Here is a 25,554-nt window from a genome sequence, read left to right as displayed (position 1 = left end):
ATGAAGTCGCCTGCCGCCTTCGTCTTGGCCATTTCGGCCCTGGCCTCAGCCCAAGTCATCTAGTAAGCCTACAATCCCCATCGGACCCGGACAGCACGCCACTTACACACTCAACAACAGCAACGCAACCACGAACGAATACATCTGCTCACGTCCCAACGCCCAATGGTGCGCCGGTGACTCGTTCGACACTGATATAATCATCCGTTGTGACGCCCAGGGCCGCGGCCAACCCGGTCGCTGTACGAACAACCTCGCCGGGTACTTCCCGCTCGGCGTCAACCCTTCCTTGTGCTGGCAGAGCACCCTGGAGGCCGGAGACGCCGCCTGCGAAAAGAACTGCATTGTCTACACCAATCCGCCTTTCCTCCTTCCTCCCAACATCTGCACCCCATATGCCACACCTACGGGCTCTCAGACTATTGGCACCGCCAGGCCTCCCCCCTCGGGAACCGGCGTAGGCGTGGCTACTGGCGCGAGTTTTTTTACTGGCGGGGGCGTACTTACTGTCGGAGGCGTGGTTGCTAGCAGCGGAAGCACCAACACGACGACGACCGCTACCGGTTCCTCTACCTCAGTTTACACGACTTACCGCCCTATAGGTACTGGCACCGGTGGCATAGTCGCCGGCGCGCCTCTCAACGGGACTATCGCGATTACCCGAGTTTCTGGCACCGGCGCCATCAGTGGCGGTACACTTGTGAACGGGACCGTTGTGCTATTGCCCACGAGGACTCGAGTTGTAAGCGCCGGGAACCCTTCCAGCAGCGCTGGAAACCCTTCCAACAACAACCCGGGTCAGGGTGACGATGATGCGACCCCTGGCCAACCCAACCAGCCGGCACAGTCCGGAGACTCTGCTGGAAATCGCACTCCCATTCCGCCTTCCAGCACTCCTACTGGCCCTTCCATCCTTCCAACCGCCGGTGCTTCGCGGATCATGGTGAGCTACATTGCCGTCATCGGTATCTTGGCCGTGTACTTCCTGTGAAACCGCTACCTGTTGGGTGGCAGAGCAACCCCTCTTTCAGCATTTCTACCTCCGGCCTGGAGCAAGGCCATTATATAGTACTTCTAATCATCATACCAACGGCATCATCATCATGAGAAACGGCCGGGCCAAGGGGTCGACAGGCGCAAGGAGTTTGTAATTAATCAGTACGGCATGCGCGTGTATGGGGCACACAGGAGATCGGTACTAGACTTTTGCTTTTTTTTTTTCTTCTTCTCCTTCTCCTTATTCTGGTAGAACAATGATCAGCATGGGATTTTGCTGAGCAAAAGCGATTTTGTAGTTTTTGAGTGTTTAGATGTTGATCATGACTGCGTAATGCGAATGAAGAGTTGTAGATGTTGACGTCGTTGGAGTGCAATTCCACCGGTTAAATGTGCTTGAACCCCTTCGAAAGGGGTTGTGCCGCAAAAAAAAAAAAAAAAAAAATAAAGGAAAGAGATACGCCGCCGAACGCCTAAGATGGACGAATTACCTACCGAAATTCTGCGCATGATCCTGGTACCAGACAGACGGATGCGAATGGTCTTGCGTCTGTCCGCAGGCAGAAGTGCATCTACATCGCCTCGCCAGGAGCCCCTGGGTCCAGAGGCGGGTCTGTCGCCGCTTCAACGAGATTCTCTTTCCCGCCGTGTCAAAGAGCCTCGGGTGCCGCGCCATGAAAGTGGCCACCAGAGCTCGGTTCCCCCCCTCATCTACGACGACTACGAAGAACGGCACAGACCAGGCGACTTGATGCGGTTGATCGGGTTCATCGACGCCGTTTCTGGTTTTTGAACGCCGGGACTCTCGTGCGTTACGAGGTCCATCAGTTTTTCCTACGACTTGTTCGTCGCTTTGGGTGGTTGTAAGGAGTCTTGGCCTGTTGACGGGCGAGGGATCACGGTTGTGGATATGTGTCTTGATACCGCTGAGCCGATGGTGCGTGCGTGGGCAAAGGATATCACGTTGAAAATGGACCGAACAGATTCAGATACGTCGAAACATTTTGATATAGAGGGCAGCTTGTGAAATTTGGATTTCTTTGGCTCGTCGTTGGTCTTGGGGTCACCGTTATAGACCGGATGGAACATGGAGCAGGAGGTTATTCGTTTCACGTGTGGGGACGGAATCTATTCTAAAAGACAGGGAAACGCATTATCGATATATTGCATCTGCGCTATTGGTGATGGTACTGGCGAGAGCCTTTCGCCTGGGTTGGCCGGAACGATTGGTTCGAATCAGGGTTGCGTTTGGTCTCACAGGCTTCGGCAGCACGGCAGTATAAAGGTCCTCCTCAACTCTGTTATACGGTTAGCAATACAATACACATTGGTAGAAGAAAGCGGCGATTTCAATGCTAAATACTTGATTTCAGTACTCTTCTTGAGTTCCGGCGATGGAGAACTAGTATTTGACACCGGTGTAGGCTCCAGGAAGAATCCGCCCATAACCACCGACGCGGTAATGTATAGATTAGATAAGAGGAATGAATAGAAATGTATGTCTTGATTATACAAGGCGTGTAATCTATTCAGTGCGCTTTTTCCTAAAGCTAATATTTTCGTGTTTCTTGTTGTTTGCTCTTATCATCCCTCGCCATTCTCCATCTAATGTTGAAATATGATAGGTACAACTGAAAGCTCTCCAATATGAAACCCCCAGCAACGGGCCCATCTCAGTCTCCAAGCAAGGGGCATTGAAACGGCGAACTCAATTTACAATGACCTACTGTTAACCACTGAGAGCCATACTAGAGATCCTCCAACGACCTCGTTGACTGAGCCCTGGGATCAGCGATGCATGTCTGTTTGTATCCGTGCGTGTAAGCCCTTGAAGCTGCATAAGACTCACATCAAAAGGTGGCTTTCTGCTTATACATGCCCTCGCGTCCTTATCTATGATGATTGGGCGCCGTTGTGGCGTTGATGGCGCGCTAAGTGAGGGGTTCGTGAGAAGCTAAGATAGGGAAAGTGAGACACAGCCTTGGGATCGCGCTTGCTCCCCCCTCCCTGGAGCTGCGCCCGCCAGTTATGCCGCCCTTAACTTAATTATCCCCCCAGAGACCCGGAAAGAGACGACGCGCCTGGGAGTGACCTTCATTCCTAAGATGCGACCATGGTATCCCGGACGCCTCAGCTAAACAAACCTCACATCTGCGCCAGCCCAAAATCCAACTGAGCCGGTATTCGCAGCACCACGATTGAGCCATGGCAGCCGTTAAGAGGCCCTCCGGGACCCGTATATACGTTATGATACTCCTAGGCATCGGAGACCTCGGTGCCATCATCTTGGAAGTTCTCGCAGCCATCGTCTGGGAGGGATTTGTCACTCTCACGAACCACATCCGTCTTTTCATCGCGACATACCCGCTGATGGGCCTTCTTTTCCTCATCACGGGCGACATCGACCTCACGACCTGCATAAGCATCGCCTGTGGCGCTTACTTGTACACCGCCTTTCTCTACTACTTTGGCCTCAGGGACCGGCTGCCCTGGGCCTGCCTCGTCGCCACTCTTTTGACTTTCGAGGGTCCTTACCCGCGTTTATTGCGCCGCGCGGCGGTAACGGCTTTCATGCTGGCGCGGGACGACAGCTTGCGCGGGCTCTATTTGAAGCGGGTGAGGAACGCCGAAGTTCCCTGGCAGGACGGCAGCGGATTCGGATTTCTGTTCAACTTCGAGGGGCGCGAGTTGCTGAGGGAGCTCTGCCTGTACTTGGTGAACACCCTCTGTTCATCCTTCGACCGGCCTCGCGTGCCTGACGACTTCAAACTGCGTACCTCTGTCAGGGTCGTGGACGTGTTGGTGTTGCCGCTCCTCGGGCTTGTGGATTGGGTTTGGCGGTATAGACGAGCGCGAAAACGCGCAAGTCAACCTCGTTTGGAAGACCAGAGCATAAAAATGCTTTTGGGGAAGCAGCATTGATCAAGGATGGAAGGAGGGTATAAAAAAAAAGATGTGGGAAATCCACACTCGAAGCAATGGGTTTTCTTTCGAGTATTCCTAGAAATAGACCTAGTTGAAACATGGACTTTGATAATCAAATAAAGCTGGGTATCGAGTTGAATCGAAAAGGGGTTAAAAAAAAACAAAAAAAGACATGCTGGTTTCCGGGAAAACGTCAAAACCGTCGTCTCATGCGTTTATCGGGCCCGCTTCGTCCTGCCACCACTCCATGAACGTCAGAATCCTCTTGGTCCGCTCCCGCGCCATTTCCCTCCCGGCATCCGTCTTCATCATTCCTTCGAGCTTGACCAGCTTCTCCTCAAAGTGCAGAATGGAGTCGTCCATGCTCCGGGAGCCCTTGGCTCCGCCGAAAGTGAAACACCGGCCGACTCCAACGGCGCCGATGGCGTCCAGGCGGTCCGCATCCTGCACGACGGCCAGCTCCGGGTACTCGGCGATCAGGCTCCGGACCCGTGACGGGTCCTTCACCTCGCTGGAGTAGCTGACGCCGAGGCAGATTGTCTGCACACGGGCCGCGAGCTGGGCGTCGGCGCCGAGAGACTGCAGGACAGTGGAGACCAGGGTCGAGGCGTCCTCGCCGGGCTTCAAGTACTTGCGGTCGCCTACATCGTGGAGGAGAGCAGCGAGGGTGATGGTTTGCTTGTCCAAAGCCGGGGTGGCGGGGGTCTGGGCGTGGATGCGGTGGGCAAGAGAGACGACGCGCTTGATGTGGTTGAAGTCGTGCGAGGCGTCGTACTTTGACATGTAAGCCTCGACGTACCCGGTCACCTTGGCGATGAGATCGTCGTTGGTTGTTGAGGATGATGAGGCCATTGTGAGATGCGGATGGGGTTAAAATTGGCTGTGTAAAAGTTTTCTTAGAAAATGATCAGCCGTGGCTGAAGTTGTATATGTCGAAAGGTGAAGAGAGTTGAAAGTGTTATAACTTTTTTTGGTCTTTACTTCCAGACTTTTTGATATAAAAACGTAGGTAGTAATTTTCAAAAGAAGTTGATGATTAAGCAACCACTCAAGTAAATGAGCTTAATCACTTTCAGTTAGATCGAGGACCAAATAGAGCTGCTGCCTTGAGGTGCTTGAGTCACACTGGAAATCTAACTGAATTAACGCGAAGCAGAAAACGGAGACGACAGCGGGTATTCGCGTCTGGGAACGCGCTGTCATGTGCGTTGTCACATGATTCGGACGTTCTGTAGGCGGAGCCGGGCCCCTCGCACGGGCGATCCCGCTGTTTCCCGCCAGGTACAGAGAGCATTGCTCCCACCACCCACCCCCAAAATACATTGCCGACTTCACCACGATGGCATGGATCTCGGACGGGCAAAACTTCCTTAACGACATACGTAAGCCCGAATAAGTGAGATCTACCAGGCAAACGTTACTCAAAGTCGTTCAGCTTGTCAGCGTACAGTAGTCCCGCCTTCCTAAAGTCTGACCGCCTCGAACCCGCAGTCTTGTAAGACATCCACCAACATCAGCAGCAAAGTCCTCATTATCTCATGTCACTTCCGATGCATGAGATTTTCAACCGGCCAAGGCCTTTTTTTGTTGAGACGAAAGGCCGATCATGATGAGCTTCCTTTTGCGGTTCAGACTTTCTGCATCCTGCGAACTAGATCCTCGATCCCGGATGCGATGAAGGGACGTGACAGTGGCGGGACTCCATTCCACCACCAACAGGGCATATCTCCGTTTGTGTGATGGACCTCACATACCCGCCGAGCCTAGAGACCGTCGCGTGCATGAAAAGCCGGATGACGCACCTTGGGGTCACGCCAACAGGTACGGAACGATGAGCGATATCTCTCATCTCCTCGCCGAGGTGTGGGTGACTCAAGGTCACGCAGACAGACCAACGGCTGTTGACCAAAGGCGGAGGACGGCAGTTTGCCCTTGGCGGGCCGCACTTGGTTGCGGCCATGTCGAAAGACAGGCCAGACCGCCCTGAGCGACAAGCAGTAGGCAGCGCAGCGCAGGGCTTTAGAGTTTGCTGCCCCCATTTTCTGCGCACTCTCCCAGCTACGGAGCTCGGTAGTGTTTGATCTCCCACAGGCCCCTTTGCCGGGGATTTCTTTTTTCTTTCCCCCAACATGGCCTTAGCTTGACTTATACCAATCTTTCCGTCTTTTTCAATATCATGAACAAACATCGACTTGGCCAGATGATCAGATAGTGCAAGTTTCTTACCATGGTTCGATGAAAGGCAGGTACGAAAAGTACCTGGCGAACCGGAGCGCACAGAAAATCTCTGCATGTCCATGAAGGAACCGAGAACATGGCTTATGGCACCTGGTTTTACGTACCTTTCTTCCGACTCGCGCGATCTTCGGCTCTTTCCTGGCTGATGGGCGGACGAAGTTCATCCAGACTCCAATGAGAAACGGCATTTTCTCAGCAGAGTTGCGCAGCTACATGCAGACCGCATGCATGTTGACTGGGTGCATGATGCAGTATGTTAGTTTGTTGATGCGGACAAACCGATGCAACAGACGAATACCATGCGGGAATTGATCAAGAGGCATTTCTCCTCATCTCGCACTCAGTTTGACAAGCCAATCCCGTTTGGAAAGAGCTCTTCCGAGGGCTGGGAGCCTCGTGAGAGTGGTAATACTTTCGCAAAACTGCATTACCTGATCGAGCCATGATTGGTCTGGACTGCAGAGCGAGCACATCACCAGGTGACGGGGGTGATGAACAACCCGGGCACAAACGAGCGATATGCGAAGCTATTGGCCAATGAGAGCAGGGATTTAGACGCCCAATCAAGCCAAAAAGGCAATCGGCGTTGAGCCACACAGCGGGCGGAGGGACGTACCGCGCTTTAGTCCCGGACGGACCCACTCATTTCTTCTATTTTGGCCGACCGTATCCAGGACACCCCCTCTCCTTCACCATGCTTAACCGCCGAGCTTGCAGACCTGGCCCATCCCAGCGACCGGCTCGTGGTAGCACCAAGGCAACGATGGACTTGGTCAGGAAGAACAAGAGAGGGGAACACTGTGGAAAGGTGACGGTGACGAGGACGGGGTGGCCCCTTAGTGAGTGAGCACTCTTGTTCCTATTTGCCAGTACACCTCCGTGTAGCTCACGAGTGCCCAGTTACCCGTTATTGAACGAGGGAACCCCGGCTGGCCGATCCCTTCCACGCCGACGCAGAGCACCATCACCAGTGTGATATTGGCTTCTTGCATCAACCATCCACAAGCCTCCTCTTGCCCAGCAATCTCCTCATTGGGCCGGCCGTAAAGTGACGGCTCTTCTGCACACTTTGCACACTTTGCACACTCCACCACCGTGCTGACAAGTTCCCTCTGCCCCAGCCATGAGCGGCGCATGTAGTACCGCATCTCAAGTGGCTTTCCAACCCACCACGCAAACTGAACTGTTGGCCCTCTCATGCGGCCTCGCCTGGCCTCCTAGGACGGCCGGCGAAGCCATATAATGGAAGCCTCCCATCCCTTTTCGTCTTCCTTTCCTCTTTCTCTTCTTCAGCAAGCATCAGACAAGTGATTCCAGGTTTTCGTTTTTTCCCCCATCCCCTTTTCGTCGTTTATTGTTCTTTGTTTCCGTAGAGCTGGTCTCTATCCTAATCGCAGCATCAACTAATACCCAATACCCGTTTTTTCACAAACACCCAAAGTTTTAACTACCAAAAATCGAAAAAAGCCATTGAAGTTGCTGGTCAACTTTTCGCACAACCCCTTAATCGGAAATCTGGGATTTCTTGCTCATACGACCATCATTATTCGCCATCAGATCTCATCCGTCGCAGCAACACCTGAAAAACCGCAATAATGTCGTCCACTCAACTCTCCTTCTCTCTTCGTGTTTCCTCCGGTGTCAAGACCGTCCACCTTCTTGGCTCCTGGGACAACTACGTTGGACAGCTACCCCTGTCCAAGGACAAGTCTTCATCCAAGTCCGGCTCATGGAAGGGCACCTTTAAGTTTGGAGGTTCTACTCTGTCTGCTGGTCAGCGCTACTGGTACTACTACATCATCGACGGCTACCACGTCGCCCACAACCCCAGCGTTGCCTCAACAGTCGAGCCCACCACCGGTCGCGAGCTGAACATTCTCGACGTTCCCTCGTCCGGCAAGTCAAGCAGCAGCAGCAGCAGCAAGTCTTCCAAGTCGTCTTCCTCCTCCAAGTCCTCTTCAAAGTCCTCCCACTCCTCGTCCCACTCTTCGTCTCGGAGCTCCCGCCGCAGTTCCAAGGACAAGGAGTCGAAGAGCAGCCGCAACCGTTCCTCGTCTCGCGACATCCCCAAGGGCCGACCCCTCTCCATCTCACAAATCAAGGCCCCCAAGCCAACGTCGCCCCATGCCACCCAGCACATCTTGAATGGCGACTACTGTGACGAGGACCTCGAGGAGCTCACCGCCCGCTTTGGCGCCGCCGGGTTCGACGAGGAGGATATCGTGACAGACTTCTCCAGCTCTCCCGTGTCGTCCAACGGCTCCAGCCTGTCCTACCGCTCCGACAGCTCCAGCCCCAACTCGTCCATGTCGGGCTACAGCACTCCGGGCTCCGACGTCAGCACCTGCACCTGCGAGCGCTACGGCATCACCCGCAAGGGCGACCGTGTCAAGATCGACTGTGGCGGCGCCCGCTGCGGCTACGGCGACAGCTCCGAGTGCTCCGACTCGGAGGAGGAGGAGTCGGAAGACGAGGAGTACGCTCCCTCCAACAGCCGCCGCCACGGCATGCTCGTTCGCTGAAAAGCCCGACGCCGCCCTGGGAAGGGAACAACAACAACAACAACAACAACAACAACAACAACAACAACACCATGAAGACCTCAAAAATAATGCGAAGAAGAAGTCCCATGCGGACGTACATTCCTTTCGTCGCGCGACATGCACACACCTCCGCTTCCGCCTTGGCCCTTGTTGGGCCGGGCGGGGGAGCTGATTGTTGCAGTCAGCGCCGATGTTTCAACCATCATTGCATCCACCGAGGAACACCGCGGTTGCATACCGAGCCGGTCTCGGTCTCCTGCCCGCAACACCTCGAGCCAAGTGGGTCGATGCTGCGACCCCACGCCACGGCCGCCCCCGTCCGGGCCGCGCGTGTCCCGTTTCGTTTGTCATGTGTTTTGACTGACAACGAGGGAGCATCCTCGCATGCCCTCCGAAAGGGAGAGTGCGAGGACAAAGAGCTCCAGCGGATGAAGAAGCGTCCTCGCTTCTGGGGATGGACATTTACTGCGGCCCCGGGCTGGGCGTTTGAAAGCCCGGGCAAGCCGCCTCATGTAGACAGTGAAATTACCGCCACAGGCGGGATTGGATAGATGCCGAATGAATCTATTCGCCAAGAAGACCATCTTCGTGTTTCAAGAGTGACATATATGCAAGATATCGTTAATTGAAAGAAACGTTGTGTAAATTACCATTTTATTCTATGTGAGGTGTATTGTCCCGTCGGAACTAACAGCGCCGGCCGGCACCAGAGAGCGCCTCCGCAGGGGGGGACCCTTCCGTAAAGTCAGGTCGGTGTTCGGGGGAAAGTGCCGCTATATGGTACGGAGGGCGGGGCCACTAACGTCACAAAGCAGAGCGAGTGGGGACACTTGCACCTCACCGACGCTTCAATCCACTGATAGCTGGGGTCGCTGTTGCTGCGACCCCGCGATGTCAGAAGTTAGTGCGGGGACCTCACACCCTTTCTCTCAGCTCATTTTCCGTCGGGTATTCAAACTCCCATCCTCAAATACATACCCTCTTTAGATAGGGAAATCTCATTTTCAACGTCTCTTTTTTTCGCACTCGAGATCCTTTTGCCTTTCTTGTAAAACCGCCAATTGATCATCTTTTGTGACCCAGACACTGCAAACCACGACCTGTCCAAAATCTAACCCCCACCACAGCCGCCCAACATGGCCGACTACCCAATGGTCGACTCCCACATCCACCTCTACCCGGAGGGCGAGATCGAGACCCTCGCCTGGGCGACCCCGGAGAACCCCATCGCGAAGCAGCACTCCGTGTCAGACTACGTCGCCGCCACCGGCAAGCCTGCCAACTTCAAGGGCTTCATCTTCCTCGAGACAGACCGCAAACACGACCTCGAGGCCGGTGCCAAGGACGGCTCAGGATGGGAGTTCCCCCTGATGGAGGTGTCTTGGCTCCGCCGCATCGCCGAAGGCAAGCCCCGCGAGGGCGAGGGACACTCTCCCGAAGATAAGGACCTCTGCCTCGGCATCATCCCCTGGGCCCCTTTGCCCTCTGGCGCCGCCGTCATGGAAAAGTACCTCGACCATGTCAAGGAGGTTGCCGGCGAGGATGTGTGGCCCAAGATCCGCGGCTTCAGATATCTGCTGCAGGATAAGCCCCACGGCACGGGCTTGACGGACGACTTTATCGACAGCTTGAAGCTTCTCGGCAGGCTGGGCTATGTGTTCGACTTGGGCGTCGACCAGCACCGCCGCGGAAAGCAGCAGCTCGACGACGCGTTGGAGATCATCTCCCGTGCCCACGAGGGTGTTCCCGAGGAAGAGAAGGTCACATTTATCATCAGTCAGTGCTCTCCCTCACCTGCTTCTTCGTCTTCGCCTTTCCTTCCTTGAGAAACATTAGTCTCACGCTAACGCACACCTGTACCAGACCACCTCTGCAAGCCCGACCTCGGCGTGATCAACACGACGGACCCTTCCTTCATCCACTGGCGCACCGCCATCTACGCCCTCTCAAAGTGCTCCAAGACCTACATGAAGCTCTCGGGCGGTTTCTCCGAGATGCCCGACTCCCTCAAGAAGCAGGACCCCAACGCCATCTTCGAGGCCATCTTCCCCTGGCTCGGCGTCGTCCTCGCCACTTTCGGCCCCCGCCGCACCATGTTCGGCAGCGACTGGCCCGTGTGCACCGTCGGCGTGGACGAGGCCTGGCGCAAGTGGAAGCTCCTGGTCGAGCGCATGTGCTACATGGCCACCTTGGACCCCGAGGACCAGGCCGCCCTGTTTGGAGGTACCGCTCTGAGAGCATACGGTCTGACGGGATTCGAGCTTGTCTTTTAAAAGATTTGCAGAATAAAGAAGAGAAGAAAAACAAAAGGACAGTTAAACGGTCCGGTTTCGCTGAAGACTGGATCAAACGGACCACGGCGATGGATTTCGTGTGAGTGTGTCGAGAAGGGAAGCTGAGCAGACAAAAACTTTTACTATATGACCGTAGGCGCTGGGGGGGGGGATGGCTTTGATGATGAGACAGCAGCTTTGCACACAGATACCAAAAATTCATACGATACCTCAATGTTATACAAAGATACTTGCTCGTCTTTCTCCCAATTCCCTAACCCCCGGTTCGATGATGAACATGAAGAAATAATGCATTTAATTACCAGGGCAGGGACACATCTTCTCACATTGGCATGATAAAATGATTGTTGAAATCAAAAGTGCTATTGACTAACTGAAGAGGCCACTACAAGAGCCAACAATCAAACCATAAGCAATATAAGAAAGCCAACCCCAGACTAGCTGCTCAACGGCTCATGCTCCAGTCAGTCTGGCCCGGCTTCTGGGTTGTCTCCAACTTTACAAATCAGCCCTGGTGGCAAATACTCCTTTCCGTCTGTGCCTGTGAATGAACCCATGTGCTCTCTGACACCCACTTTGAGTGCTAATATGAAATGTACTCGATATAAGACTTACAACACTTCATCGCTAATGAGCCCCGATGTTACGGGATAGACTCGTTAAAATGTTTCACATCTTCTTTTTTTCCATCGATTGCTGCATCTTCCCCGCCTGATTGGCGCCATTGTAAAGCTCACAGGCGCAATCCAAGAACCTTCTCAAGCCTCATCGTACAAGTGGTCCCCGAGGTTGCTGTCGTTCAAAAGCGTTGCATCGACCAGCTCTCCTGGCCTGGCGTTTCTTGCATTCATAGGCGTACCCAGGCTCATTTGCTTTGCGCCATTCCACATATGCCTCGTAGTTTTGCTGGCCCATAGCATCAGGCATACGGGGCTTTTGGACAGGCGGAGGCCCAATGTTGGAACTGGGTGCTGGAGCTTGATTAACGTTGAAAGAACCACAGTTGGGCACTTGTAATGGGATGGGAGCAAAGGAGTTATTCATCTGAGAGCCGGGGCCAGGATAACTTATAGTAGAGCCAGCAGCGGTCCGCCGACCCAAGTCAGCGGCAGGATTAAACCCATCCAGGCGCGTTTCGTATACTGATGGCGGTAGAGTCGAGCCCGGCGGGTTGAATTGCGATCCAAATGGAGGAGGAGGCAGTGTAGGTACACTGTGAGCCGTTGCACTGTTAAAAACAGTAGGGTATTTGATAGTTGGCATCAGTTGCATTGGCACCAAAGTGCCCAATGGAGGTGGCATTATGGTACTCTGTGGGCCCGGTGCCGGAATGATAGCGGGCGACGATGACGTGGGAAGCAAAGGAGACTGCATAGTTTGAGTCATCGTCAGCGGCATCAAAGCCATTGGTGATACCATAGGATTTTGTTGCGGTAGTTGCTGCAGGTTGTTGGGAATGCCAAATTTCTGAAGGGTCCCGATAATTGACTTGTTCAAGTTCAGTTGGGGGAAGACTGCCGTAGCCTCAACTTGATCACTTTGACCCATTATCTGCGTAAGAATTGAGAGCGGGATATTCACAGACGTCTCTGACCCCCGCTTCTCTGCAACAACAGGATTTTCTTTGGAAGAGAGAGCTGAGAATTCTTTTGCCAAGGGATTGAGAGATCGTTTGAGTGGGCTTCTGGTGTCAATACCAGAATCACCAGAATCCTGTCTTGGACGTTCCACGCCTGCATTTTCCACCTTGGCCGTTGACTTGTATTCGAGTGCAGAGTGCTGAAGCTTCCGGAGGAGCTCTTGGAAGCGGTCCGTTTGTGTGGCTATGTCATCGCTGGTTTTCTTGACATTTCGGATACCAATAGCTGCAACGGCAGGATCATGAATAATGGCAGTCTCGTTTTGGGGCAAGGTCTTGTGGTAATCTAAGCCGTTAGGGCCATCATCAAGGCCACGCTTGCAAGCTTTCGTCAAATCGATCATGGAATTCTTGCGCGGCGTGATACTAACGTTCGTTAGCTGTTTTTCGAAGTCTAGAAGCGCGCTATCGCGAGGTTGGGACTGGAAACGAGTCGCACTCTTTATGCGGCGAATCTCGGCGTTGTTGAAAATTCCATTGTGCTCACTGCACTTGGAATCATCGCACTCGTGGATCATTATGTCCATCACAAGAGGAGTGGTTTCCTTCTCCTAGACGGACCCAGTCCTCTTACCAGTCCTCTTGTCTCCCTCGTCAATGGAAACAGCGCGGCTGACGACGCATCTCATTTTGGCACCTGGCCCGCTCTCTCCAGTGAAGAGCTGCGCGGGTATTCTAGGCTTGCTCTCCTCAAACGCTGGGGTGGTTGTATTGAGCAAGGGATCGACGCCGGCAACAGGCTTTCGCCAGTACGTAGCTGGATCAGCAACGTTGTAGTCGACGGCAGAACCCGAAGACTTTCGGCTCCTGCGAACTTTGGTCTTCTGAGCGTTGTGGCTTTGAGGCACCAGAGGTTTGCGCCAGTTGACGGATTTCAATACCGCCGTGAGCTTCTCCGGAACGTGTTTTTTGTTCTCATCATTTGTCTCGTAAAGCAATGGTTGAGTGCTATCTGAGGTCTTATCTATTCGCTGTCTGGCAAGACCAGCCGCACTCTTCATGGGGATTAGAGCCATTCCAACTACCCGTTTGTTAGCAACGCCAGTTTCAATGAATATTGACACATTGTGATGATGCAGTCAGAAGTAGTGACGATAGTGTAAAGAGAAGAGCGTACCGATTCGCTAAGCGTATCTGAACGATTTCAGCAAACCTGGTTTGAAGTTCTAAGCGATGAATCTTAGGCTCGATTTGTGCCCACGGTTGTGATACTTGTGACAGCGATCAAGGCTGGGCATAAACACATCCAAATATTGTCGTGGGCCAATTTTGTTCCAAACTACCTTACTTGCGTAGCCGCAACGTCAAAGCTGATCGATAACAGTGGTTAGCTGCTGTCGAAACTTGGATAGGACACGGAAATAGGAGAAAAGCCGGAAGTAGTAAGTAGAGACACCACCTACCTAACTGGTCAGAAGTAATTGGCGGAGGACGTGCTTCAGGGCTGACAGCGTTGCCAACAATGCACAGCAAATGATATAGGAAGCTTGCTGGCACGAGGGAATAAAATCCGGAAAGGAAAGTTCGTTGAATCGCCGAATTCAGCAAGCCATACCACTTTGAAAGGAATCGAGCCTGAAGTATCTCCGCGATGCCCGTCGCGATGTGGTAAAGTGGGCAAAGAAAATCGTACTGTGAGTCGCTAGTACGGGGAGGAAAGGGCAGCTGAATCAAGTGTACGATTTGTAAGTCCTCTGGGGAAGAACAAGTGATGGAGGAAAAGAAATCTATAAAATTGCCGGGTGCAAGAAGGAGGGTTGATCCAGAGGTATTGATCGCAAAGAACCATTAGAGTGCTGTTGAAGTCGAAGACTTCTTTGGGTATGAAGAATCCGAGGTACCTGAAGTAGGATCCTAGGAGGAAGGTGCTATTGATCTTGATTACAGCAGAAGTGAATGTCTCTGGATATTTCTCGCCAGATGTCGTAGCCTGGAAGTGGTTTTTGTTGTTGAGATTCGGGGTTGAGGTGAGGCAATACTGGTGATGGCTGGGGTCTCTCCGAAATAGACGTAGACAACAAGGAGCCGCTGTGGGGGTTGTTTCGTAATCTGTACCGTGCAGGAAGTTCCTCGCTGATATAGAAAGCATGCGCTCTAGTTTGTAAGTCTGCGTATTGTGTCCAAAAAAGAAAAGGGGGCGGTTGGGTGATTGATGATGCACGCGAGTGGTGTTTGGGACGAATGTAGATGAGGCAGATGACTTGGAGTCTCTTAGAGACCAAACATATCATATCATTTCTGCAACAGTCACCTTGGTCTATAGGAAATCTATCCCAAGGAAAGGGGGAAAAATGACTGGTCCTTACCTCGGTATGTGCGTGTCGTATTTGAGCAAGTGCCAACCTAGAAGCTGCCTCCGTTAACGTACGAATAGAATTGGCTTTCCACTAAGCAAACATGGACTGTGCGTTTGCAGAAATAACGACCGAGGGCTACTGCTTTGATTGTTAATGTGTCTTTGTAGTCGTGAAAGGGAGTCAATTGGGGTTGCACTCACCTAAAGAGACTTTCAGTCAATCCTTCCCGACAAGCCATGTTAGCACAAAAACCGTTATCAAGAGTTTCACCGAGACAAAGAGGTTGCTTAAAGAATACATGATTGTTCGCTCAAGAAAGCTGAATCTAGTGTATAAGAGTTTGGGATGTTCTCGGATATCAATTTTAGCTCGCTATATGTAACGATATCATGATTTGATGATTGCCAGATCATATCGTATTGCTTCTCCTCCAGATAATTTTGTACTATCGTATCGCTACTGCTCCAAATACCAACACTGATTGCCAAACCACTCGTCCAACTAGACCGACTGGTTCTGCTGGCCCGAGAGATAGGCAGAGAAATGCCTCTGTGGCACACTGTATCAGCAAAGTCATGCTTATCGAACTGCATACGAAGAAAACTTACAGCGTTTCTCGTTTGCATGAACACGGTTCCGGGGCCGGTGAACTTGCATACGAGACCCTCTCCTGATGAAATACCAGAAATGATACCGCCAGAAGCTACTCGCTCCATAATGTACTTGACATTCCATGCCACTAAGTGACCGTTGTCGACGACATACTTTTCGCCCTCCGCAAGCTGGCTGCCAGTTAATCTTTTGCATCATAGTTGGTCATTCAGGAGATCACTTACATCCTTGCGGATGATGGCGCCAAAACTGGTGAGCCAGAGGAGGCCAGTACCGCTCATCTTGTACACGTACAAACCTTCGCCACTGAAAATGGCCTTGCTGAGGCCTTGGCGCTTGTAGTCCTTGATGATGCCCTGGGTGGAGGCCAAGTACGCATCCTGGCCGACTGACCATGTTTCCTTGCCAGTAAGGCGAAGACTTGTTATGTCGCCGAGCATGGGCGGAGCCAGGAGAAGCTCACCGGGGCCCACAAAGGTAGAGCTAGCCAGTTCAGCGCCCGCAACGAGCTTCTTCATACTGAACTTGAGCTGGCCCCTGAGCGTGACTGAGTGTGACATAGCCACCAAGACACCTATTGGAGTGTTAGTTCAGAACCGCATCGGCAGTCGTAGCGAGATCCGTACCTGGCTTGGCTTGCAACGGGCATCCCACGGCCAACTGGACGGTGAGGATAGTATTGCTGTCTCGATGACTAATGCGGTAGCTGCCACCGTTGAACGTGCCAACGTCGTCCACTGTCGCAGTGGCTCCCAGGAAATGCGAAGCAGCCGGCGCGCCTCCCACAAGGTTGGAGGGGTTGCTGGTGTCAACCGGCGTCTCTGGGACATATTGCTTCTCTGGCAGGGCGGCAACTTCTCGAGGGCCATCAAAAACTGGGGGCGGCGTAGAGAGCTGAGACGACTCTACCGAGTTTCTTAATTGAAGCTGCGTCTGCTGATATTGCTGGGGCTGAGGAGATGGCTGGGGCGACTGCGCCTGAGGCTGTTGCTGCTGAGCGAGGCCGGGAGGCGGTGGGTATTGAAGCTGACCCTGCGCAGGCGATGGGTTTCCTTGGGGAGGTGGTGGATAGCTTCGACCCTGATTCGGTGATGCCTGCGGAGGAGGGGGAGGGTAGTTCGCATGTTGCCCCGACGACGCTTGAGGGGGTGGTGGGTAGTTCTGAGGCGAGGCTGATTGGGGAGGAGGGAAGTTCTGTGCTGTCGGCGAAGTGATGGGTGGAGGAGGGTAGTTTTGTGGCTGCCCTTGAGTTGGCTGAGGTGGTGGAGGATAACTTCCGCTGTGGGCGTGCTGCGGTTGTGAGGGAGGAGAGGGATAGGAGAACTTGGTCTGGAGCGCAGGAGGTGATTGCGGTGGCGGAGGGTAGTTCTGCTGCGGATGGCCTTTATTCAAGTCAGTAAGTGAAGCAGGGAAAATGCGCGCGCGTGTAAGAAACATACCTCCCGATGGCGGAGCTGTGAGAATTATCAGCACGAAGTTCGTTTGGTGGGGGTAAATGAGCAACTCACGAGGATAGTATTGGGCTGACATGACCACTCAAAAGTCGCCTCGTTCAGCGACAATATCAGAAGAACAGTATGAAATTCGAATCGACCGGATTCTCTGCAGCTAGCAAGAGAGAGAAAGCTATGAGTGACAAAAAAGGAGGATCTGTCATCAGGTCAGTCGCTGGTAAGCTGGTCGCACCCCCAAACTGCCCCGCACTTACAGGCGATGGATGATGAGCTGCGCGCAACTGGAGAGAACGATCGTACCAACTAAAAAAGACCAAGGTCGACGAGAACACAGGCAACACTCAATTGATCCCGCTTCAAACAGGCCGCGTTCGTGTCAAAAAGAAGTAGCAGAAAAGAGAAAAAGTGGTATGAAGAATGGGCGCCTCGGGGTCTAGGTTCCTTAAAGAGGGAGCTTTCACGCGCCATAAAGATCCCAGCAGCTGCAAGCTCCGCCAGATCCCTGTCCATACGGCACAGGTCGGCCACGAAATCTGGTCGCATCGCCCCCAAGCTTCCCGTTGGCTTGCATGGATGGTGTGGGAGGGTGGTAGGGTGAGTGAGCATTGGGGCCTCTCACGGATTCTAATTCGACCTGGCCGGGACATTGGGGTTGTTGTCCAATCGCTGAAGGACGCCCAGGAGACTGGAAAGTGTCTCTAACTCTTTTTGGCGCCAGGTGAAGAGGGGCGGCGCTTAAGCTGTCCTACGGCGATAACCCATATCATTGGTCTGCTACTTCTTTCGCTGCACGTCACCTGTCTTCATTTAGTATGACGATTCTTCGTGATTCATAATGAGACAGTTGCTGGTTGGGTGTGTTTTATTGATCTAGGGCCTTCAGATAGGTCGAGTAGACTTTGCCGCATGTTCAACACATTTGGCCGAAGGCATGAAACGGATCAGATACAGGTCAAAAGTGGCTTGAGAAGAGCTTGTTGGTTCTGCAGCTCTGCGAAATTCGAAACTCTCGCGGTCCACATTTCTAGGGATCTACAGTTTGCTTAGCTGATTATTCGAGATGAACCCTTTAGCTCCGGATGACATGCCCGTACCGGACCGGCAGATAGCGGCGTACTGTGGGGCCGTCCACCCTCTGAGGTGCCGCTAGAGGAAGGAAGCCTGTAGTGCTGCTCCATGTTTAACATATCAGGTACGGAAACAATTGGGAATTGGGACTTTTTTTATATTCCTTTTATCATCCCGACGCCCAACTAACGCTAATTATCATCTGCTCTTAATCATTTGCTTTTAAAAAGGCATCTTCTCATGCTTGAAGGGCTTCTTGCCCTCGCCCTCTCCGTACGCCAACGAAACCTGACCGTGCCCTCTAATCTTGTACTTGTAAATCATCAAACCCTCCAATCCTACGGGGCCGCGAGAGTGGATCTTGTTGGTGCTGATGCCAACTTCCGTACCGAAGCCGTAGCGCATGCCGTCGGCCATGCGGGTGGACGCGTTCCAGTAGACACCGGCGGCATCAACGGAGTTCATGAACTTCTCGGCCTCGTGCTCGTCAGAGGTGAGGATGGCGTCGGTGTGCTTGGAGCCGTGGGTGTTGATGTGCTGGACGGCCTCGGCCATAGAGAAGACAGTCTTGACCGCGAGATCCAGGGAAAGGAACTCTGTGTCATAGTCGGCATCCTTGGCGTCGACAACCTTTGCGGCAGCGTCGCCTGAGATCTTGGACAGCAGAACATCTTTGGACTGACGGTCACAGTGCAGTGTCACGCCCTTTGCAATGAGCGCCTCGGCGACGACAGGGAAAGATGTCTCGAGGGCCGACTCCTGCACGAGGAGTGTCTCCAAGCTGTTGCATGCGGCGGGGTAGCTCGTCTTGGAGTCGACGATGACATTGGCTGCCATCTGAGGGTCGGCGGAGCCGGTGAGGAAGGTAGAGCACAAACCGTCGGCATGGCCCAGGACGGGGATCTTTGTGTTGTCCTTGATGTAACGGACGAGTTCGTTGGAGCCGCGGGGGACAACGAGGTCGATGTATTGGTCAAGGGCCAACAGCTGCGGGATGACGTCGCGGGTAGTCACGAGCTGGACGGCAGAGTTGGGGACCTTGGAGGACTCGAGGGCTGTGGAGATGACCTTGGAGATGGCGACGAAGGACTCAGTGGACTCCTTGCCTCCCTTCAAGATGGCGGCGTTGCCGGACTTGATGGCCAGAGATGCGATGTTGGCGATGACCTCGGGGCGGGCCTCGAAGATGATGAGAAGAACACCAATGGGGCAGGTGACTCTCTCGAGGATGAGGCCGTCATCCAGCTTAGTTCTCAGGGTGACCTTGCCGACTGCATTGCGTTAGAGTAGAGCAAGGGTTGTGATGTCATATAAGATTTCATGTACCTGGGTCCTCCAAGCCCCTCACGTCCAAGATACCCTTGAGCATGTCCTCAAACTTGCCCTTCTTGCCCAGGTCGAGTCGGGAGACCAGACTCTGGCTCAGTTGGCCATCGGCAGCAGCCTTGCGGGCAAGCTCCAGATCGCGTGCATTGGCAGCCAGAATCTCATCCTTAGCTTCAGCGAGAGCGGCGTGGATGGCCGTGAGAGCGTCATTGCGGGCTTCGGCGGGGAGGGTTGCGAGGATGTGAGAGGCCGATTTCGCACTCTTTGCGCAGTCAACGGGGGAGGCGTTGGTCAGAGACATGTTGAAAAAAAGAAGGGAAAAATGAGATCTAATGAGTACTGTTGTAAGAGAATGTGAGTCGGTCGGCTACTAAAGTGCAAGACTCGTCGCACTGATGGGCAATCTGATAGTGAGAATGAGTCAATTGGTGAAGCTCATGTAAACTGGGTCCTAAGCTTGTAGGACGACGCCACTGGACGTTGTGGTTCACGGGTGAAAATTTGGAGCCCCGCACTCCGATCTTTCGGAGCGGGATCTGAAGCGCGGTGGGTGCTTTGATTTTCTAACTTTCGAGTCCGAAGCCTGTCAGTGACAATGGTATGCTTGTCGCCCAATAAGCTTATCCTGCGGGCAAAAGATAGACTTTGCACATCTCAAGAGCCTCACTTACATCACTTCCAGACCTGGCTCAGCAACGTCCAAGCTTGAATACGATGTTGGTCATCTCTTTTTGGCAGTTCGTTATTTGCAGAGCAGTCGGTCAAGCTCAAAGGGTCCACAAAGGCGATGGGGACCCGCTGAAGGACCACTGACTGTCCCCCCCTGGAAGCATCATGGGAGATCCTCAGGATCGTCTTCAATACAACTTTGCTCGTTTTTGCCTCTACGCCCTCACGCCTTGTATCGCCAACTGGGGAATATTTTCGAATCTTGCCACCCTATCTGGTTTTTGGTCTTTTTATCCCGACATTTTCCCGTCCTGATTGCAAATGTGACCCGACAACGGCGCCCTCGAGTCATGAATGGTGTTCACGACAACCCCTTCTTCCAGACTTCTGCGACGTTTGTTCGTCAGCTCCCAAGCCCTGAACCTTTCCGCGCCCTGTCTCATCCCGTTCCTTGTTCAGTCCACCCATCATCTCACCTCCGTCTTGTCAAAGAAAAGTTTCTACTTTTGTCTTTCACCCACCCAGGCTGAAAGGATTCGCCCAAGAAATGCGGGCCTTTACAGCATATGCACCCCCTCAACCAAACACAGGTCACTGCAGGACCTGGCATTTAAGGAGGAGTTCCCTTTTCCGCACTGATAAGGCAATCGTCCTCGATAAGAGGCGAGCGGACCAAGACCGGATATTGCAGAAATCGTCTAACCAACACACTTCAATACTTGCCGATGACGGTGCCGTTAATATTTTCCTAAACTAACCTGGGCGGACATAAGACCCAAAACCGAGACCTTGAACGACCCAATTTCAGCATCGGACAGTGCCGATTTGCCGCTCATCTCACATTCTCCCCTCGTCATTTCTTACGCAAGTGCTTCATTCGAATACTCCGCCCCAACGCACATTTCACTCATGTTGAAGTTTGCGCTGCCGTTCTCCGCCTCTAAAATCCAATATGGGACTTTGCTAGTCTACCCGCGTACGGTACGCCTAGTTAGTTGGCCCACTAATGGACAAGCCCGCCGAGGCATCTCGTGGTCGAAACATCGGCTACCAAGAGCCGAGCTCGGTGTAGATCCACACTCCACTGCGGAACGGTGCAGTTAGCCGACGAGGAAAGATTGTTCAATGACTGTATGTCCATGGGAGAATGCTAGCCTGGCCATCATGGACATGACCAGCCCTTCTGGGGTGGGGGGTGGGAAAGCCGATGCCAGTGCAGCACCCGATTGAAAAAGACGACCAGTCCCCGGTTATTCCTTTCGTCATTTCGCTCGCGTCTCCATCTTCTGATGTGGTTAGTTTTTTTCTTGGCTATCCTTTTTTTCCTTGTTGTGTGGTCCTGGGAAAGTTGAATGCCTTTTTTTCATTTCTCTTGCACCTTAAACTCGTCTGCCACAGTTCCCCATTTCGTTTTCCTAGTCTTTGCTATTTCGGCACCGAGTTCGGCAAATTCACCATGACCACATCACGCGACCCGGAAAGGGACCCTTTCCCGCCGGAAACCTCTTCGGAACAGAGAGACGAGCAAAGCCAATCCAGCGATAGCGAAGATGAAATTACAGAAATTGGCCGGAATGCAAACGGGTCTGGCAAGTCGCCGGACACCGCACCGGATGGGGCCCCATCCGCCGGCCGAAATGACCCGGCGGCCGCCAGGACACGGTCCCGGGCCTCCTCCACCCGCTCCCGTGCTCTGTCAATCGTTCCCCGGTCAAAACGGCGAGGACTTTTTGGCCAACTCGCCGTCATCCCCGAGGTGGACTGCCCATACGACTACGCAAACAGGACAAAATGGACAATCACTCTCATTATTGCCATTGCCGCGGCCGTCTCGCCCATGGGTTCCTCCATCTTTTATCGTAAGTGCCTTTAAAAGCCAGTCTCCCGTTGTCTCAGATTGCACTTTCACTTACACGCGGGGGAAAAAAACAATAGCCGCCCTACCACAAATGTCTGTAGAATTCGGCGTGTCACCAACCATCACCAACTTGTCCGTGGCATTCTACATGCTCGCCATGGCCATCTTCCCGCTATGGTGGTCCTCCTTCTCGGAAACCCTAGGCCGCCGGACCATCTACCTCATCTCATTCACTCTCTTCGTCATCTTCTCCATCCTCAGCGCCGTGAGCGTGAACATTGAAATGCTCATCGTGATGCGTCTCCTTGGCGGTGGTGCTAGCGCGAGTGTCCAGGCCGTCGGCGCCGGCACCATCGCCGACATCTGGGAGCCGCACGAGAGAGGTCGCGGCATGAGCATCTTCTACCTCGGCCCGCTGTGCGGACCCCTCCTCGCGCCCATCATCGGCGGAGCGCTCGCGCAGCGCTTCGGCTGGCAGTCCACGATGTGGGCGCTGGCCATCTACGGCGGTCTGGTGCTGATCATGATCCTCTTCTGCCTGCCCGAGACCCTGGCGCGGCCGAAGCCCCCGGCGCCGCCGGCCCGCGGGGTGTCGTCCGAGGGGGGCGGCGGCGGCGGCGAGAAGGTGGCCCTCTCCCGGACGAAGACGAGCGACTCGGTAAAGGTGCACACGAAGAAGGCGGCGGAGGTGCTGAAGAAGTCCTTTGTCGACCCGCTGTCGGTGCTGCTCTACCTGCGCTTCCCGCCCGTCATCATCACGGTGGCCTTCGCCGCCATCACCTTTGGCGCCCTCTTCGTCGTCAACATCTCGGTGCAGTCCACCTTCTCCAAGGAGCCCTACGGCTTCAGCCAGCTCATCATCGGCCTGTTCTACTTCCCCGCGGGCATCGGCTACTTCCTCGCCTCGCTCCTCGGAGGCCGATGGCTCGACCTCATCATGGCGAGGGAGGCCAAGAAGGCCGGCCGTTACGACGCCAACGGCAAACTCGTCATGCTGCCCGAGGACCGCATGCGCGAGAACGCCTGGATCGCCGCGACGGTGTACCCGGCCTCGCTCATATTCTACGGCTGGGTCGTCCAGAAGGGTCTATTCTGGTTCGTGCCGTGCATCAGCCTCTTCACCTTTGGAGCCAGCTCGATGCTCGTATTGTAAGTCCCGCATTACCCACACCATTCTTCTTCTTCTTCTTTTTTTTTTCCCCCCCTCCCCTCCCTTTCTTTTGTGTTGCTTTTGCAAGCATCACGTCCATGACGTTCCCGTCGCATCAGCTAGAGCTCGGCTAACATCGCTTCTCCCTTTAGCGGCGCCGCTACCACCATGCTAACGGAGTTCATGCCAAAACGCAGCTCAGGCGGCGTGGCAGTCAACAACTTTGTCAGGAACATCTTCAGTTGCGTCGGCGCCATCGCCGCGCAGCCTGTCATCAACGCCATTGGCAACGGGTGGCTTTTCACCATACTAGGCATTTTTACGTGGATCACGGGGTATCTATGTGTCTGGGTGCTGAGGAAGAAGGCACCGGAATGGAGGAAGAGCATGGACGAGGCGTTGAACAAGTAGAGCACACTTCCTCTAAAGAAGAGGGGGGAAAATCAAAATCAAAAAGGGTACATACATGTCCATTGTATTTAATTTTTTCATCTTGTTTTTAGCGCGCCCGCAGGATATCATCACATGACGGCATAGCGCCAAATGCATTGCGTTTTGGGGTGGAAGTCTTCTTTCTTTGGATAATAGAATTTCTGATTTTTTATTTGCTTGCATGTTTGGCCATGTGCCACACACACACGTACATACATACATACATACATAGATCGACGCTTGACTAAAAATTGCAAGGTGAAATGTCATTTTTTTCGGTTTGGTTTCCATCTCTGAGCCGCTTTCAAGCGCTCGCGTGAGGGTTGACCCCCCTCTCGGCGCAGTACTTTGCGACCTCCTTGCGGAGAGTCTGCTTCTGTCTTGAGACGAGATCCATGACGTCCCGGAGCTCCTCGCCGAGGTCCCACTCGCCCTCGCGCCCGCCGACGCTCTCGTACAGGTTCTCCATCTCCTGCAGCACGGCCTCGAGCTGGTTGGGCAGCCAGGTGACGATGGGGCTGCCGCCGGTAGCCGTCGGGTGGCTGGTGCGCTTGAGGATGTACTCGCGCGCGAAGCACCAGTGACGCCAGCGGAAGTCGCGCACCTGGTGCAGGATGAGCAGCCACAGGCGGCGGGTCTCCTTGATGGCCTCCTGCTCCTCGTTGCTCAGGCCGTCGGCCGAGGTCTTGATGGCGAGCGCGACGTCCTTGAGACCCAGCTCGATGGAGCGGTCCTTGACGTGCATCAGGAACTGACGGTGGTTGCTGGGGCGGTACGACCGGAAGTCCTTGAGGATCTCGGTCAGGGGGGTGTCGGGCATGGGCACCTGCAAGAGGTTGTCCATGAGGGGAACGATGGAGTCGTTGGCGCCGGACTCGCCGCGGAAAGACATGGGCTTGTCGTCATTGACGCCCTCGTAGACGACGCCGTTGGGGAACATGCTCTGGTTGGTGATGCCGAAGATGAATGTGCGGAAACTGGTGTAGCTCTGCGGCCGCGACTTGTCCCACATCGTCTCCATGGTGTTGTTGATCTTGCGCAGGGAGGCGAGGACCTCTGTCAGTCCGTGGTTGAGGGAGGCGCGGTCGATGGAACCTGGCGAGGTGCAGCGAAGGGCGGCCATGGTTCCCTTCACGAGAGGACCGGTGTTCTTGACCATGTCGATGTGGACGAGGACGAAGCCTGCCTCGGATGAGGTAGGGTCCAAGCCGTGCTCAAAGGCGCGGATGAGGCGGATGTTGGAGTACTCCATACCCTTGGAGGGGTCCTCTAGGCGGTAGTTGTAGAGAGCGTAGGAGCCGGCATACTCCATCCAAGGCTTGAAGCCGGTGCTTGAGTGCTGTCAGTATAATGCATTCGAAGACAGAGTAGTGGCAAGGGTAAAGAAGGATTAAATAAGTGAATAACAAGTTAAAAAAAAAAAAAAAGGTTCAGAAACTTACATCTCAGCACAGCGGGCAATGGGAAGTGAGATGCTCTTAGGCAGAACCTGGCGTCCAAGGCCGTATCCCTCACCCTTCACGAAGCGCTCATGGCAGGGCTCGAGCAAGTAGGCGGAGGCAAGGAACGAGTAGTCGCGGTAGAGTGCGTTCATCAAGGGCAAGTTGTCCTTGTACTTGTCGATGGCATCCGTGAGGTTGGGGAACTCGTTGTCAACCTTGTCGCCTAGCTTGGACGATGCCAAGAGACCGGGGGTGCCATCGAGCTTCTTGACGGGCATTTCTGCCAAGATTTCCTCGAGAGGCGCAAACTCCGATGGCAACACGGCGACGGGGTCTGCACGGGGCAGAAAGCCGCGGGTGGTGGAGACCATGAAGGCCGGGAGGGAGTTGTCCTCGGGACGGGTGTCGTCGAGGACGGGGAAGTGAGTGGAGCCAAGGGAACCCATTGTGTGATGAACGACTGGGGGAAATAAACGTGGGGAAGTGAAAATAAGGGTTGTTTGAGCGGGTGGGCTGTGTGGGTTGTGGGATGATGTTGGTGTGTAATGGGCTATTGTGTGTGCGCGGATTGGGTGTTTTGGTATGGGAGCGTCGGTAAGGTTGACTTATAC

General features: G+C 53.8%; 10 protein-coding genes across 10 annotated transcripts; 5 read left to right on the top strand and 5 right to left on the bottom strand.

Moving 5' to 3' along the window:
- On the top strand, nucleotides 1-991 carry CTRU02_200348 (uncharacterized protein; the record flags this gene model as incomplete). Its single annotated transcript, XM_036718351.1, has 2 exons — nucleotides 1-62; nucleotides 121-991. The coding sequence occupies 2 exons, from the start codon at nucleotides 1-3 to the stop codon at nucleotides 989-991; spliced, it is 933 nt and encodes a 310-aa protein (XP_036589351.1).
- Nucleotides 992-3,201: 2,210 nt separating this feature from the next.
- Nucleotides 3,202-3,918, top strand: CTRU02_200347 (uncharacterized protein; the record flags this gene model as incomplete). The annotated part of the gene is made up of 1 exon (XM_036718349.1): nucleotides 3,202-3,918. The coding sequence occupies one exon, from the start codon at nucleotides 3,202-3,204 to the stop codon at nucleotides 3,916-3,918; it is 717 nt and encodes a 238-aa protein (XP_036589349.1).
- A 210-nt stretch (nucleotides 3,919-4,128) lies between these two features.
- CTRU02_200346 (hd domain containing protein) lies at nucleotides 4,129-4,773 on the bottom strand (the record flags this gene model as incomplete). The annotated part of the gene is made up of 1 exon (XM_036718348.1): nucleotides 4,129-4,773. One exon carries the CDS (start codon nucleotides 4,771-4,773, stop codon nucleotides 4,129-4,131), a length of 645 nt encoding a protein of 214 aa, XP_036589348.1.
- A 2,981-nt stretch (nucleotides 4,774-7,754) lies between these two features.
- CTRU02_200345 (uncharacterized protein) lies at nucleotides 7,755-8,681 on the top strand (the record flags this gene model as incomplete). Its single annotated transcript, XM_036718347.1, has 1 exon — nucleotides 7,755-8,681. One exon carries the CDS (start codon nucleotides 7,755-7,757, stop codon nucleotides 8,679-8,681), a length of 927 nt encoding a protein of 308 aa, XP_036589347.1.
- Nucleotides 8,682-9,838: 1,157 nt separating this feature from the next.
- On the top strand, nucleotides 9,839-10,975 carry CTRU02_200344 (amidohydrolase; the record flags this gene model as incomplete). The annotated part of the gene is made up of 2 exons (XM_036718346.1): nucleotides 9,839-10,478; nucleotides 10,566-10,975. The coding sequence occupies 2 exons, from the start codon at nucleotides 9,839-9,841 to the stop codon at nucleotides 10,973-10,975; spliced, it is 1,050 nt and encodes a 349-aa protein (XP_036589346.1).
- Nucleotides 10,976-11,761: 786 nt separating this feature from the next.
- Nucleotides 11,762-13,636, bottom strand: CTRU02_200343 (uncharacterized protein; the record flags this gene model as incomplete). Its single annotated transcript, XM_036718345.1, has 2 exons — nucleotides 11,762-13,183; nucleotides 13,205-13,636. 2 exons carry the CDS (start codon nucleotides 13,634-13,636, stop codon nucleotides 11,762-11,764), a joined length of 1,854 nt encoding a protein of 617 aa, XP_036589345.1.
- A 1,797-nt stretch (nucleotides 13,637-15,433) lies between these two features.
- Nucleotides 15,434-17,074, bottom strand: CTRU02_200342 (Uncharacterized protein; the record flags this gene model as incomplete). The annotated part of the gene is made up of 5 exons (XM_070203672.1): nucleotides 15,434-15,481; nucleotides 15,541-15,714; nucleotides 15,769-16,118; nucleotides 16,171-16,998; nucleotides 17,053-17,074. 5 exons carry the CDS (start codon nucleotides 17,072-17,074, stop codon nucleotides 15,434-15,436), a joined length of 1,422 nt encoding a protein of 473 aa, XP_070062254.1.
- Nucleotides 17,075-18,288: 1,214 nt separating this feature from the next.
- On the bottom strand, nucleotides 18,289-19,693 carry CTRU02_200341 (gamma-glutamyl phosphate reductase; the record flags this gene model as incomplete). Its single annotated transcript, XM_036718343.1, has 2 exons — nucleotides 18,289-19,337; nucleotides 19,393-19,693. The coding sequence occupies 2 exons, from the start codon at nucleotides 19,691-19,693 to the stop codon at nucleotides 18,289-18,291; spliced, it is 1,350 nt and encodes a 449-aa protein (XP_036589343.1).
- A 1,824-nt stretch (nucleotides 19,694-21,517) lies between these two features.
- Nucleotides 21,518-23,480, top strand: CTRU02_200340 (MFS multidrug resistance; the record flags this gene model as incomplete). The annotated part of the gene is made up of 3 exons (XM_036718342.1): nucleotides 21,518-21,920; nucleotides 21,997-23,068; nucleotides 23,222-23,480. The coding sequence occupies 3 exons, from the start codon at nucleotides 21,518-21,520 to the stop codon at nucleotides 23,478-23,480; spliced, it is 1,734 nt and encodes a 577-aa protein (XP_036589342.1).
- Nucleotides 23,481-23,805: 325 nt separating this feature from the next.
- Nucleotides 23,806-25,389, bottom strand: CTRU02_200339 (Indoleamine 2,3-dioxygenase 1; the record flags this gene model as incomplete). The annotated part of the gene is made up of 2 exons (XM_036718341.1): nucleotides 23,806-24,832; nucleotides 24,944-25,389. The coding sequence occupies 2 exons, from the start codon at nucleotides 25,387-25,389 to the stop codon at nucleotides 23,806-23,808; spliced, it is 1,473 nt and encodes a 490-aa protein (XP_036589341.1).
- Between the last annotated feature and the right edge of the window lie 165 nt (nucleotides 25,390-25,554).

This window comes from Colletotrichum truncatum (genome assembly GCF_014235925.2).
Source record: "Colletotrichum truncatum strain CMES1059 chromosome Unknown Contig_0001, whole genome shotgun sequence".
NCBI lineage: Eukaryota > Fungi > Ascomycota > Sordariomycetes > Glomerellales > Glomerellaceae > Colletotrichum > Colletotrichum truncatum.
This window is presented reverse-complemented; position numbering and strand designations above follow the sequence as displayed.